The sequence below is a fragment of the Maniola jurtina genome, chromosome 2, assembly GCF_905333055.1.
Source record: "Maniola jurtina chromosome 2, ilManJurt1.1, whole genome shotgun sequence".
NCBI classification, from domain to species: Eukaryota; Metazoa; Arthropoda; class Insecta; order Lepidoptera; family Nymphalidae; genus Maniola; species Maniola jurtina.
In genome coordinates this window covers 9249068-9265462 of record NC_060030.1, presented here as the reverse complement: position 1 = coordinate 9265462, position 16395 = coordinate 9249068, and the positions used below count along the sequence as shown (strand labels likewise).

At 36.5% G+C, this 16395-nt stretch overlaps 1 protein-coding gene across 12 annotated transcripts in view; it reads left to right on the top strand.

Annotated features, from left to right (window-relative positions):
• Window positions 1-15846, top strand: part of LOC123872937 (alpha-catulin) — an 82290-nt gene extending 66444 nt beyond the window's left edge. For 2 of the 12 annotated variants that reach the window (XM_045917553.1, XM_045917585.1), the window contains exons 5-16: window positions 2095-2232; window positions 7741-7770; window positions 9055-9312; window positions 9711-9906; window positions 10277-10359; window positions 10426-10704; window positions 11150-11313; window positions 11660-11813; window positions 12015-12221; window positions 12361-12420; window positions 12733-12792; window positions 13969-15846. In XM_045917553.1, the coding sequence (XP_045773509.1) occupies window positions 2095-2232; window positions 7741-7770; window positions 9055-9312; window positions 9711-9906; window positions 10277-10359; window positions 10426-10704; window positions 11150-11313; window positions 11660-11813; window positions 12015-12221; window positions 12361-12420; window positions 12733-12792; window positions 13969-14097 (1758 nt within the window). In that variant the 3' untranslated portion in view covers window positions 14098-15846. The other 10 variants (XM_045917543.1, XM_045917568.1, XM_045917562.1 and 7 more) reach the window with 9 other exon arrangements.
• The last annotated feature ends 549 nt before the right edge of the window (window positions 15847-16395 follow it).

The window sequence follows — 16395 nt, the reverse complement described above, 5'->3', positions numbered from 1 at the left end:
GACCAAGCCTCCTTCTTTCGATACCATTAGGCTACTCTAGTCTCAAGCTGTTTTCTTCCTAAAACAATTATTCAGTAGAGAAATTGCTTTCATTTGCAGCCTGACTTTCAATTTATTATTAATCTTAGGAAGCGTTATTGAGTGAAAAGGATCATCAGAGATTTAGTGTCCTTTGCGACGTGTCTCGAAAATAATTTGTCTGTCTTAAGGAGGCCTTGCCCCATCTATTATGTAGCTTTGTGTCGGGGGACTATTTATTATAACTTTACTAGACAGACGGGTAGACGGGTTGTCTTGTGTTATAAACATAATATCATGCATTTAGTACTTAGCCATGCTTCTATGCATACCGCCTTCTTTTCGCAATTCTTTCGTGATTGCATTTCATGTAAGCTTCTTCAAACACTTCTTCTTAACTTTCGGAATTCGATGTATCCATCCCATGCCGTTGCATATGCCATTTGCTTGTAAAATTAGTATCTAGTTTATTAGTAGCAGATACTGCTAACGTGTCTAACTAATATGACTGCATATCTAATAGGTATTCACAACTTCGTCCACGTGGATTTAGGTTTTTATCACGTCATGTCATGTCACTCTCCAGGTCTTTATCTATGCGAATAATCAGGTGAATTCGTTGATTTATTGCTGCGTGGTTGAAAGACAAAGACGTGAAAATGGCTTGCCTTCCCGCAACTGTTTGTTTTCCCGTGATAAAAAACTATAGGTAATCATACAAAAAATTACATCAATCCGTTGCTCAATTTCAAACTTAGGGGCAAATCAAAAAAATACGAGGAGAGTGACATAGGCTCCTTTTATCCTGGAAAATCAAAGAGTTCCCTCGGGATTTTAAACACCTAAATCCACGCGAATGAAGGTGTGGGCATCAGCTATTACTAAATTAGTAAATAATAATAATTCAATCATTGAATTTATAGCTTTATTACTTATTTTCCACGTGTTGTATTATCAAAAAAATCTATCATTTACTTACTGATTGGGATCAATGCCCACCAAAGCAATAGTTTGGTTGTTATAAACTTGGTGTCCTAAAACACGACCTTTGAAAAGAATTTTCACGTTCTTGGTGCCACCTTCATTAAAACTTTGCACGCCACTCGGTTACGTATACCAAATTTTATTGACCGTTTATACCTACTCTTTGATTTAACAGTCAAAATTGGCTTTCGTTGCGGCAACAAATCTAAATGTAACTTGCGCAAATCGATTTACGGTACGTAGGTCGTTGTGAAATTAGACCAATTTTACGGTTATTGCTTGCAATCCTTTCTTCACTTAGATATTAGAATTTTTTGATGAAAGAGATTAGAATGTAGATAACTTTGTACCTTAAACTTAAATATTAACGAGCTTAATTTTATTTATTGGTGAACGTATATTACTTTAAATCAAAACCATAACAATATTTGGCCAACTTCGTAGATAGAGTTAACTGACGAAGTTTTCTTTAACAATTTCAGTCATTTTATGCAACACGTTCTTAAGGTATTAAATTATTGTTATCGTTAATTTTCTTCCAAGAATATTAAACCTTGCACTTTCAATAGTAGCACAAAGAAAACTAGAGCTACTTTCAACAAAACGTTTCTTTTCTGGAACTATTGAATCTTGAATATTTAATATGACTTGAAAGGTATTGCATTCGCTGGAAATCGTCGTACTAACTGTGTTATTGATTGCTGTGCTTACCTACTGCATTATTTGACTATTAGAGAGAGCCAGCGCGTGCCAAAAATTCGTTTTTTTTTTAATTTATTAATTTAAATACTTAAAAAAAACCTTATACAATATATTATCTCGCCAAACTGCGTCGTTGAAAGTTACTCTGCAAATTGTCCCCAACACAGGTAGGAACGATCAGTGACTATGAAGTTTAGATCATGGTGGCTTTGGGAGATAACAGGTTAAAAGGTATCTTACGTCAAGGTATAAAGTCATGTTTTTTTTAATATTTTTTCGAAATAGTATTAGAAATCACGTCATGCATTGCCAGACCCTTAGTGCCCTGCCAGACACGTTTAAAGTTTAAAAGTTATGACTCTGGCCATAAAATTAGTTGATTTGTTCCAGACGTGTATGCGGCATCCAGGCAGCGCGTCCGCGCGGGAGAACCGAGACACGGTATTCTGCCAGATGCGACGCGCTATGGACCTCATACACTACGTGGTGCGGGACGGTCTCCCTGGCCACGAAGAAACTTCACACGAGGTCGGGTTTAACGTTACTGTAATTTCGAAATTGTATGAGTGCATTCAAAAAATCTTAGCCTCATTAATCGCCTCATGTGGATCAAATAGATTGACGGTCTTTTGTACTTTGTTATTACATAATTCCGTCTAAGGGTAGTAACCCACAGGTGGTGTGACCAGCAATTAAATAGCCACCTCCATTCTTCATATGAAAATGTAGGTCGAGGGTACCAACGCCGTATAGGTATATACGGCGTTGGTACCCTCAACTTTTCTCACACGAGCCGCTAAGTATGGAGGGAACCGCCCTTCCAGCGTTCATATTTCTTGCCACATATAACCTAAATACCTTCAAGGAGAGAGTGAAAGCTAGGCAAGCGCACTCCAACCTAGAACTCATCATTGCTTTTTATTAATAATGTTTGTCGTCAAACGCAATCTTATCTCGCAAAATCATTACATAACTCCGTTTCAGGGTAGGAACCCACGAGTGGTATGCACAGTGGTCTAATAGCCACCTCCATTTATCATACGGCAGTGTATATGAGTGCCTGTGTGTGGTGAAATTTTGGCGTACAATTTTGTATGATAAATCGAGGTGGCAATTAACTTTTCGTGCTTTCCAAACCCTAAAAACAAATAAAAATCACATCATACTGATATTATTCATACAAACGGACTGACGAATTGATTCAGGTAGATAGGCCAAAATGAAGAACACTGGAGAAAAATCTAACATAAGGCAATTTAGAATCAGTGGTGACACAGTGTAAAATATTATATTTACGTGACTTGGATGCGGATTTCAATGGGACTTTATTTGTTGGAAGGTAAAAAAACACAATCACTTATGAAATTACGCATTAAGTTTTATAGTATTTATGCACCACTCTTTCAAAATACCGCACATGAAACGCAAAGCGGTTTTTCAAAGCAATTTCGCTCTCTTGCACTTTTTCATACATCTCTAAATTTAATAAACTGCTCTTCTTCTTCTGTCCTGCGTTTCTCTGTTCGTCGTACGAGAAACAGAAAGTGCATCACACTCATTACATTTAACCTTTCTCTAACAATACTTACACAGAATTATTCATTTCACTTTATGCTAAACAATATTCTGGCTGGCGCGCGGCGACTTCGTCCACACGAAATACTTAATCCCGTGGGATTAGGATTACGGAATAAAAAGTAGATTAGAATTTAAAAGATCACTCCTCACGAAGTCCTGTCGAATTCAGTTCTAAAGACAATCAATATTGTGTTTGACACTTTTTCGTAATAAAAACCAGAACATTAATTTGCGTACGTAAGTAGGTATATACGGTAATTTTTTCATGACTGTGTAATAACCATTACTCTCAATAGCTACACATTAAATACAGACGGCTCTACGAAATGACGTTGATTTCATACTCGCTTACCTTAACCGCTGCTCCGGTAAATATTGGCTATTCGCCAAGATAATTTTAATATAAATTCCCATATTTTAAGTAATGTATCATGAATTTAATTTATCATAAGTACTTACTTAAATAAATTGATTGTTGAAAATATATTCTGGTAGGTATGATGAAATTAATGTGGTCTTGTACGAAAACATTATTTTGACGGTTATTTTTGTTTTTAGTATTATAGTATCGTTCCAACGTTCCAAAATACCACATTTTTCGGGTGACTAAAGTGTGAGTCCAATCAGTTGGAATTGTCTAGACCACAGACGCCTAACTGTATTGTTACGGTCGTGCCAATTGCAGATGAATCGTGTAGATATCACGCCACAATGATTTGAAGCTCTAATTTATGCGGTTAGAAGCATTGACAAAGCATTTATGTTATTAATGTACGAATAAATCAAACAACATAATATATCGCCTACTGGAATTTATTGTACAATTTAAACCAAATTGAGCCAGGTGTCTAAGCAGAGCAGCGTATTTTGGGTTTTGTCTCAACCGCAAGCGCGGAACCACCGTTGTGGGCACAATGGGCATGCCCACAACCCCAAAAGACTTGTGACGTCACATTAATTTGCTATCCTTCATATTGTAAAATAATATCAAAATCAGTTTATTACTTAATAGTCTAAATGTGGCACTGTGATGTGCAAACAAACACACATTAACTTTTATAATTTTGCACCGTAGTGCAAAATTATAAAAGTTAATGTGCATGTGTTCCACGGGCAAAGCCGTAGCTTTGCCCGTGGAACTGTACAAAATCTTGGTTAGGGCGTTTTGTTAACATCTCCTTTGTAGGAGCGCACTATATCGATCTTGAACGAGTACATACACCAACTCTCACTTTGCCTATTTTCGGGTGGCTTGACCACAACCGTTTTTGAGGGCGGGATCCGCGCTTGGAAACACTTCTTATTCTTATTCTTATTCTTATTTCTGCTCAACCGAGACGTCTATTACGGGATATACTTACCTTTTTTTCGAGGGGGAAATCTTCTGAAGATATGGTAGAAATTCCACGTAACCCGAGAACCCTTTCTACCCACTAAAACCCCCTCGGTGGCCCTCCTCAGCACATATTGAGAAGCTCCGGGAACTTCGACGAACGTGCGAGATATACCTAATATTTCTTGTAAGGATTTCCGCGGGATATGTTGTGCCGCTTGTGTCCAGGTGGTTCCCTAACCCCATTTCTATACACGAGGGTCATAGGCACGGGGTTAGAGAGATTTGGAGGTTCAACCTCCGATATCTAAGACAGTGAGAAACAAATAGTTTATTTCAAATAACTCACATGATAATAACTAAACATGAAGCGAAAGATGTTTTAAAATGTACTAATTATACTCATTCTTAAATTTCCTAAATTTTTTATCAGAATAAAATATTTCTATGTTAAAATATTAAAAAAGTAATGGCCCTGTTCATTTCCGTTTTTGTTTACTAAAACATAATATTTCGCGCTCACATTTCTGTGTGATATTGAATATTACGGTCAAATTGAAAGAGGAAATTTTATACCCCATGAAAATTTTTCAACATTACCATGATATTATATTAATTATTTATGAGTAAAATATATCTCAAGATATCATTAGGTTACAGTAGTTAGTTCCGTTTGCTGTACACGAAAGTAAGTATTATCGCGTGGTACCTAGATACCCTAGGTACACGCTCCAACAAGTATCGGTTAACTCGATTCCCCTGTAGCGATAAAGTTCAGCGGCTTCCACTAATGAGAGAATGAAGATTATGAGCACGCCACCTTAATTATGGCATATTATAATACCACGGCAAGCGTTAAAAGCGTTATAATTTAATTATCTACCCATTTCGTTTTAACAAAAACTCTTCTCTAATGTAAATAGTTAAAATATACAGTTAAATGCATGTTCTCTCAACAGACCAATAAACTAACCAATTAACAAACACATTTTCGCATTTATAATAATATGGGTATCACAAATCGTCAATAATAAGTTTCAAAGGTTTCAAGTCGACCAATATTTTTTGTCAAATCAATACAATAATACTATACTATCTGATGCCCGCGACTTCGTCCCCGCCGATTTTTTAAAATCCCGTGGAAACTCAATGATTTACCGGGAAAAGTGAGCCCTATGGTTAATCCACGGTAAAATCTATCTCCGTTCCAAATTGTAGCCAAATCCGTCCAGTAGTTTTTGCGTGAAAGAGTAACAAACATCCATACTAACATCCATACAGCCATCCATTCAAACAAACTTTCGCGTTTATAATATTAGTATAGGAAAACGTAGTGATTATATTCTCTTTAAGTATAGGATTCTATTAGTTAGTAGATTAGCTATACATTTTTACTTACGTCTAAATTGAGATCGATCTTTCCTGTCACGAGTTCGAGCGTCCGATTTTGATCAAAGTTATATCGATCAAAGGCTATAATGCTTTAGATACAGAACCCTTTTATTACAAACTAGCTGATACCCGCGACTTCGTTCGCGTGGATGTAGGTTTTTTAAAATTCCCGTGGGAACTCTTTGATTTTCCGGGATAAAAAGTAGCCTATGTCACCTATGTGCTAATCCAGGGTATAATCTATTGCCATTCTAAACAGCCCAATCCGGCAGCGTTCGCGAGAATCGTTAACGTACGGCAGTTTTTTCGACGCCTTACTCTACAATTTTCACTACCACGAAAAATCCTATCTATTTTCCGGGATAAAATATAGCCTATACGGATTCGGAAGAATCCCTCTAAGTAATGGTAAAAGAAATTTTGAAATCGGTCCAGTAGTTTTTGAGCCTATTCAATACAAAAATACAAAAATACAAAGGTTTCCTCTTTATAATATTAGTATAGATTAAAGGTATCTAATACAAAATTTCATAGGTAGGTACACGTATAAGTGCATATATTTATCTAATTACTAACCTAAAATTATAACTGTACATTTTTAGCAACAGAGGGCTTTATTTTTGCTATCGAATCCTACACGGATTATCGCATTTACGTCATAGTAGCAATTTCCCGCGAAAAATTTATGTAACCTCTCTATCTAGATTGTGTTTGTAAATCATTTAGTCGTTTCCTTTTTCGGACGGGTAAATTTTAGTCGTCGTCACGCTATCGCGATGTTCAGCCTTGGGCGTGACGGCCATCGCCGGCCTAAGTAAACTCGGCGCCCTAGGCAAATTACTGGACTCGCGCCTCTTGAAACAAAAATTTTGCAATAAAATAAATAAATGACCATTCTAATAATTCACTTACAAACCAAGACAAATAATAGTTTTGTTTAGGCGACGTTAAATTTTAGAGCGGTTCGTTTGACGTTTGCACATCGATATGGCATTTGTTTAATTTCAATGCGAGCATGAAATTATTCTTGAAATTTAGAGAAGCGATACTTATTTACAATGAAAGCAAACAAGAAATCAGCTCCAGCCAAATGCTGAATAATATCTTAAGCGAGCACACTTGTGCACACACATGAAGATTTTCTACAATTCTTAGCTACTCAGGGCGGCGGATATTACACATAAAAAGTATTTTTTAATAATTTTCTACAGCTATAACTGCTAAACATAGCAGAGACGCGCGACTAACCGCTCACGCTATTCAACTATGTCTGTTTTGTATCAATACCATGCCTTCACCAAATTCAAGCGCTCTTAGGCCGTTACCATTGTAGCACTAGTTACCTATAAAGTTTGAAACACACGCAAGGCGTGAGAGCAGCGCAGTGTGACAAACACTGTATGATAATACGTCACACTAAACGCGTGCGTATGCGTGTATTTTGATGGGATTTGTAAATATTAGGTACAAGTCTTAATAAAAATAAGGATAGATAAGATGACGCTACCTTCATTACTTATTCCATTGCCTAAAGTATCATTTCATGAACGAGGATCCCAAATTATTTTCAAATACAATAGACAGAACCCAATGCTTTAACATACTCGTAAGTTATGCCATTAGAGTCTCATCTCTTATGAGAAACTCTTTGTATCCCCAAAGTTTTGCCACCCCTGCGCTTTCCCATTACCTACTAACGTGAACATAAACGAGGTTTTTTATTTCTCTTGTAGTTGCAACCTTACTCGGATAGTCACGATCAGGTACAAATGATACATGTAGGTAGACGAGTGCCTTTTTCCTTTGTAATGATATTTTACACATTACTTGCAATGCATTTTAGTCGTTCTAACGTATGCTTCATTGAGATAACTTTGAATGCCTCATTAGATTAGGAGCTCTTTACTTTGTCATTCTATTAATATTGTGGCATTATCAAATGAAAAACAAATATAATAATATATAGTTTTGAATATATTATACAAATTACAATATTATATGAAGGATTTTCTATTTTAAAATAATGATAACAAATTTTCATACTTTGAAATGTATATTTATTGGTTAATAGCTCCTTCCTAAAATAGAAAATTCTTAAGTGCTTATATATTTTTCCTTAATGAAATCAAGCTATCATTTAGTTTGAGAATGGATACATTAATTTATGTACTGAGCACTAATTATAAAGTCAAGCTTTTTATTTTTATATTAATGAATTATTAAATCTTAACTTATTAGATAAGTAAATATTTTCAACACTACGTAACAACGCTGCTATTCACGCTGAAACCCGCCTAAGAAGATGTAGTTCTGCTTAAGAAATAGTTCTATATAAATAAAAATCCCGTCTAAAAGGGCCAGCATACAGCAGCAGCTTCTTTGGCAGCTATTAATGTACCACGCTATTGTAATCAGTATAGGCTTTTTTATATCAACGTATCGCCACATTTTTCTTCTTTTAGTCCGTAAGTAATTTCGTGCCGTCCCATGAGCCATGCCAACTTATCTCAAAAAAGCCAAGCAACATTGATTACAGTTTTCACATTGAATTATATTATTTACTTAATATACTTAGAAGTTATTTTTTTTCACAGACACGGCTTTAATTTATATCAAGGCACGATAGGTGTAGGTATATTTTTCATATTAATCGTGATTAATATGAAAAATTTTAGATTTAAGAGTATTTGAGAGTTTATAGAGTGGTGTGGACAGTCCTCGATTACCTGTCGTACCTTCATAATTACTGTCTTGCTATAATTTATACTGAGTCTACTAATCTTAACAAAAATTGATATAAAATTCAAGACACACAATAGATAAGAGATGTAATCATAAAGTAATCACCAAAAATGTTGTACGCAAAACACCATCTATGGTGCTAGCTCAATCCTATCGTTTGATATTTGTTAAGCTGATTATTTTGAACTCTTATCTTCAATGTGGGGTGTACATCTTGGATTTTATGTTTTAAGTACTTCTAACAAAATAAGTGTGTGACCAAGAATTTAAGAAGAAGAAGATTAAAGTTTAGCTTAAATTGTTAGGCTGCGCAATGGGAGGCAGGGACCGCGCTAGGCGCGCTGCGCGGTCTGTCGACGCAGGTGCGAGCGGCGCGGGCGAGAGGCGGCGCAGACGCGGCCAGAAGAAGAGCTCTGGCCGCTACGTTGCGAGCCCTCGTGGAGAGGACACACGACTTCACAGACTCAGCCTACACGTCGCACGAGCACAGGCAAAGGATACTGGCCCTGGCCGAGAGAATAGCATACGAACTGGAGAGACTAGTAGCGGTTGCTGTGTCATTAGTGAGAGTCATCTAAATATTTTTTTATACTCTTCATTTTAAGGAGTTTTTTCCGTTTGGAATAAGTCACTCCGTAAGGTCACATTATCTAACCACTTACTTGCGTAAGGCCTTCTTGTGCAGCCGTAACAGAGTCCTAGCCCATCCGACAGAGGTTGGGATAGGGCTCCGTTACAACCGCCAATCTGGCGAAGCCTGGGACATCGAGTGAATACCTCGAAAGTAAACGCTTAGTAAACGCTTTATTACTATAGGAGACATAATACTATACATAATATTATACCTAGGAATTTTAAATAAATTCTAATTTCAGTCAGGGGATAATTTTCCTTCTTTTGTAACCTGTAAATATTACGTAGGATAATGGGTAAAATGGTTATATAAAATTTGACATTTTAGGAAGAACAAAATGGGAACAGCAGTGGGGCAGCACTAGAGAGTGCATGTACAGGAGCCACCAGTGCGGCCTCAGAGCTTGAGCGAGCCCTGGTGGTGGCAGCGAGAGACCAGGCCAAAGACCTGGCGCATCTCGCTGAAGAAGCGAGGAAACTCGCTTCAGACCTTGCGCACATAGGTAATCGTCAACGCAAAATAGGTATAGTCGTACTTGTATGAAATGCGAACACTTACATGTATTCAATCCAATTGATTAACTAACAATTACAGAATTAACCACTTTAGCCTGATGCCTCTTGTGTCACGAAACTTTGGAGTATTCTATACGTTTCTCACAATACTAACATTCTTAAATTGCACTGATACTTTCAACAATGATAAAAGTAATTACCTACTTATAATTAAAAATACAACAATTGTGGTGATCGCAATTTACGAATCACAAGTTTCGTAATACAAAAGCCGATTGCAAATTATTCATCAAAATGAAACAGTAATACAAAAGTGTTCGCTTGTTTTTAACCAGGTTATATTTTTCACGATACATCCAGTTTACATTTGAATTTCAGCTAGTTCCTGCGGTGAGAGAGAATCAGAGAGACTGCATAGTATAGCGAGCCTACTACACGAGCAATTAGATCATATAATTGAGGCAGGTTACTTTTTAATTGATGTTCACTCAGATTTCTTTAGGTTCTAATTGTGAGGTCATCAACAGGTTTGCAAATTGCTCAGGCATATCGCGTTGTCGGAGACGTTACAAGTGAGTGCGAAGTTTGCGGAAATCAACTTGCGGATATACGGCCCGCAAGTGGTGACCGCCGCGCGCACGCTGGCGGCGCACCCCAGCAGCGCGGCGGCCAGGGAGAACCTCGATGTGTTCGTCGACATGTGGGCGTGGCTGCTCGCCGATGCTGCGCGACTCGCGAAGGAACTGTTAGATTTAACGGACGAAAGACCTGACAAACAACAATATAGTAGTTTGCCTAGACCCGGAGTAAGTATAAACACACACACTAACAAATTTAGCGGAGCATCGAAAATTAAACACCTAAGTACATCTAATATATTCAATCCATTCTAATATTATAAATACGAAAGTGTGTCTTTCTTACTGCTTGCATTTCACGGCCCATCTCTTTAATCGATTTTGACGAAAGTACCAAATTTCGTCAAAATCGCGGAGACGAACATAGACTACGCTTTACCTCGGAAAATCCAAGAGTTGACCACAGGATTTTCAAAAACCTAAATCCAAGCGGATAAAGTTGCGGGCATCATCCATCAAAAGTACATATCTAATAAACTGTAAGTTTTCTTTTAAATGTTCCGCTAATTGAGCCAGTGTGAATAAGATATAAATATTATGAATTTTTTGTACAAAATTTAAACATATCGTTAAGTTTACAGTACCATTGTGCTTTACTATTGTATTTACATAGAAACATGGAACGACAAGTAAGCCATTAAAAGCTGTCCGATTAGATTCTGACGAGCAAGCGAAAATTGCGAAGTCAGGATTGGAAATGAAAATGATGTCCTCTGAGATGGACGCGGAGACTGAAAAGTGGCAGGGTGCTGATGAAAACAACGATATTGTGAAGAGGTTAGTATTTCTAATTATAACTTGTATATTTTACATGATTTTTCAAATATATATGCACACTACTTATTAGCACTAGACGAATTGTTTCAGCCAATTAATTTACTACAAGCTAAAGCAATAAACGGTCTGACTGATCAACGTACAATTTAAAACTAAATGGTCAAGAAAATTTAATTTTTAGAAAATCGAAGCCGGGCGGATCAGCTTGTTGGATACATTTCAATCAAAATCTTTTCAACTTTAATGGATATTTATATTTTTGAGAGCAAAGCTAGTAATGTCAAAAGAAATAATATAATAGACTATTATTACTACCTAAATTATAATGCTAAACTTAAAATTTCAGGGCGAAAAATATGTCTTCCATGGCCTTCGCTATGTACCAGTTCACAAAGGGTGAAGGCCGTCTTAACACTACACAAGACCTCTTCACACAAGCGGAATACTTTGCAGAAGAAGCTAATAGACTATATAAAATTGTTCGACAATTTTCCTATCAGGTAAAAAAATTGTAATTTAGCGTAAACTATTTACTTACTTAATTTTAATAAATATGTGCAGGTGATTACTTTTATCAAATAGATTCAAAGAGATATTTGACAACGGTTCCTTTAATTTTGATTTCAGCAGTTTGAAATTTTTTTTGCTTTTTTAGTCACTAAAATATTTTGTTTTATTTGTATTTAACTTTCTGTGTAAAGGTCCCTGCCGGAACGATAAAGAAGGAGCTGTTGGAACATTTAGACAAAGTTCCTACGTATGTTCAGCAGCTTCAATTTACCGTGAAGGAGCCGACTGTGGGAAGGGCAGCGACCTTCAGCAAAGTTGACAATGTAATCCAAGAGACCAAGCACCTCATGAACGTCATCAGTAAAGTTGTCACGACTTGCTTTGACTGCGCGAACAAGGTGACCTATTCTACCCTTTATTGTTGTGTGAATAAAATTTTCAACCTTTTACAAGCAACACATGGCACATTTTTGAAAGTATAGACAATTTTCTAGGAAATATTAAAATTTTAGTGCATTGGAACGTAATGTTCCTTAGGTACCTTTGGCGTGGGAGACGAGTGTGGGAGTGATAAAAAGGCACCAGAGTGTTGCACCCGTTAAGTACTTTAAAGATTATATTTCGTTCGTGACTGTTAGACTTTCGGGGGTCAAATGTACTATTTTCGACCAAAGATTTATTCTTGTTAATTTGTTAAATAAGATAAGTAATTTGTTTAAAATAAAATAAGTATAATATTATGCATTCATAAAAAACAAGAATAGATCTTCCTAGTAATTAGATGTTAGATTGGTATAGACATAGAATACTTGAATTTAATCAAAGTCCCATTTTATTTTAACTGTATGTTATATTGATTTTTATTTCTGTTTTCCTGTCGCCTAACTCTGGGTGGTTTTCAACTCTCAGGGTCTTATACTGTTGGACAAAGCGATTAACAAATCCTCAACAAATACAGGGGGCGATTCGGTCTGTCTCAGTCTTGCTCTATCAAAAACATCAATATTCATGTAACTGTGTGTACCTGTGTATGTAGTCACTTAAGCATGCATTGTGTAATTCTTCTTGAGAATTTTGTATAGTTGATCAGATTTTTTGTTAGAGAATAATACTTTGTAATTTTTCTGATTATATACACAAGCGAAGTAAGCTAGAGTGCTAGATTAACGAAAGAACATTATCATTAAATAAAATTTGAACAAATTTTTAAAGCAAACTTCCCAAGAGAAAAAAAATCCCTTATCCTCGACGAGACGGGCTCTACGGAGTCTACGGACGATATCCTGAAGGTTTTATTTTTGGTCCCTTTTAAGTTCCTTTTTATTTTCCTAATTTCAGTACTCCCTCTGTATGCCCGAGAGAGTTCCTATGCATTGGAAGCCAAATTTACGAAAAGCATCCACATTTAAGAGTGAAAATAGTGTATTAAATGGATAAAGTAGGTATTTGTGTGGATTTCAGTTGTTGGCTTTGGCGTATAACAAACATTTGATAGTACAATTATGTACTTATCATGAAAATTTGACGTCGTGGTATTTATTGGAGTTTAGTGTAGAAATGTTTGATGGAGTATCTGATAGTTAATATCTGGATGTTGTTTATGTGATGTTGCAATTAATGATTTATTATTCTTAGTTTAGAATCTGTGTGACTAACCATTAATCTTAAAGTTTATAAAGTGCCTATCGATCATTTTATAACTTTAAGCCATTCGCTATCTCTTTTACGGAGTTAACCGCTAGTAATGATATCAGCCCCTTAACTGGCGCTACCATTGAAAAATTCGTTCAAGTCAGAATTATTGGATTGGTTATATTAGTTGTTCATAAACAGAATCGATCAGCGTGCATGGTGTTTATTGTCATTTCAATGGGTGCCGTAGCGGTGTCGTAGGCATCGAGAGTGGGCTTCGGTCTCTATTATAAAACGCGGTAATTCAAAGTACAATACGAGATTAAGCTCTACATGTTGATTTAATTAATAAAAGATAGCTCGATTAATATTTTCAGGCGATTTCATTTTAAAGTAAAAACTCAAGATTTCAGTTCAAATGTTGGTAAAAGCATTGCGTTTTATTTTCGAGCCGCAAAGCCTCCAGTGTATGGATTTCAGTGGTGTGTTATTAACATGATTGTTGTCGTACAGTACAAATTGGACTTCACGGGGCTATCGGCGGCGGGCGCCGGGCGCGGGAGCTCGCGCGACGAGGAGGCGGCGGGCGGCGCGAGCGGCGACGCCAAGCCCGGGGGCAGCTCGTCCGACACGGCCATGTGACAGTACGGCATGGGCCGGCGCGGCAAAGGCGACGCGCGCCGGACCAGGGTCAGCTTCCTCTTGTTTTAAGAAAAACGTCTTAGAACAACTCGTCGCCGCCGTCGGCTGGGCAAAACGGTGGAGTAGGAGCTACTCGTTTAATTATATGGGGAAAAAAGTTCCTCTAATTTTTTTTTATCCTCACTTTTCAAAGTTAATTTCTTTCACACACTATATATTAATGTACCTAAATAACAGAGGATAATATTTAAAACTCCATTCCAAATTATTTTATTTACTGATACACGAGTGGCCTTTTCACCGTTTGTCCTGGGCGCCACAAATGTTTTGACAATACCTAATCGATCTTTAAAAGTAAATCATTAATATTTATATTCTTGAAAAAGTAAACAGGTATGCAATACAAATATCGATAACATAATTAAAGTAATAGTATTGCTAAGAAGCGCATCGCCAAGGTTCAACATTTTAACTGTATACTTATTTATGTGGCGCCCTTTCCGACTCATGGTTGCCAATGTGTCCAGTTATTCGTAAACAATTTGCGACTGTTGGATGGATTGCAACTTCTCTTAATTTAAGATGGTTAGTACGATATTAAAGTAAGTTTCAGCAGACCACTTGCGACACACAAAAAACGAACTTTGTTTTTATATAATACTTATTGATTGATGATTATATCGCAATGAGTGAACACAACGCGTTTGGCTGTGGCTCTAAAATACTAATATAGAAATACCTACTGAATAGATATAGAAAATGAGGTAATATAATGATAATATACAAAATAAATTTTGTAATAAATGTTACTGTAGGTACGTCACGATAGATACTTTTCTCATAATCGTAATCAGTATTTTGGCTAGCTAGAAATTAAATAATGCTAACCGTTGATACACTCACGTTACTCTTGTTATAGACATTAATATTGTGATGACTAAGTAAAGAAAGAGTGAAATCGTACAATAATAAATACGAAAACTTGTTACACTTTAATAATGTTACACATCGTTACAAAAAATACGTAAGCAACAACACAAAGAAACCTATTTTTTATGTTATCCCAAGCCTGTATAATATCACACCTACATAATTATGTAATTTGAATTAGTATGTACCTATAGGCTAATAAATCCTCCCAGATGTATAATTATTTTATCTTTAAGCGATCTATTATGCACCTTGCACTTTCCATGTCCTGTTTGCACACCGTCTTACGTTATCTGTTGCACGTTGGCTTCCTTGTTTTATTTTCGCATTGATGTTTAGCATAACTCTACATGCTGCGTCCAAACATCCTACTTTCATAAATACACATTCTACTCGTGCATTCAGTGTTTTGCATAACTACTTAGACGTTCTCTTTCAAAAATAAAATATGTAAATATAACACTTTTGGGGACATCTTTGTTATCCTCTGCTCGAATTGTCAGTGACGGAAAGATCAGTCATTGCATGAACATGTGAACGAAGATATAGATGTGTGTTGCATGTGTGTACGTGTTAATCGAAATGGATGTCGTACTTCATCTTTCCGACGGGAGGATGTTTGGTATTAAGATGGGGGAACTTGACTCTGGTGGCTGCCTGCAGCACCCACGTCGCCCGGAAACGTTCAGTGTTATATAGACCCCACGGCATCGAAGCACAGACCAGTGACACTATCGCAAGCGGCCTCCTTTATTTGTCAAAGGTCAAATAAATAAGTTCTGTGACCGTATTGAAAAAAAAAAACAAGAGCATTTATTTGAACAAATACGATCGAAATTCAAAGCTTTTCACAATGGCGCTATCACAAATTCCTGAACTTAGGATTTTAAAAAATATAATGTAAAACTTGCATTGATTTACAGATAGCCATTTATTTGGCATTAGACTTTAATTTATGTAAACGAAGCCCTGTGATAGGGCCACATGCCATTGACAAACTTTTGCACACGTCTTTGCATGCTACTGTGTGTCTTGCGGCTGCTACGAACTGCTACGAGTGCTACGCAAACATCGCTAGGCATGTCGCCCACCAATAGCTGCAGTGTTAGCAAAATAACCACCATGGCAATAATAAACATATCAATCAATGTAAATAAGCCGCTACTATTGAAGCGACGAATCGTTATTTAGTGTTTAAGTATTTATTGTTTATTGAAATAACATTAGATTACTAACGATTGTGCCTATTCGAATCGCATAAACACTAAATAAAAATAAATAAATAAAATTACGTTACATCTTGGCAAGAAACTCAATAGATTCGTAGATATTTTCCAAAGTTGGTGATAAAATATGCTAGTTGATTCC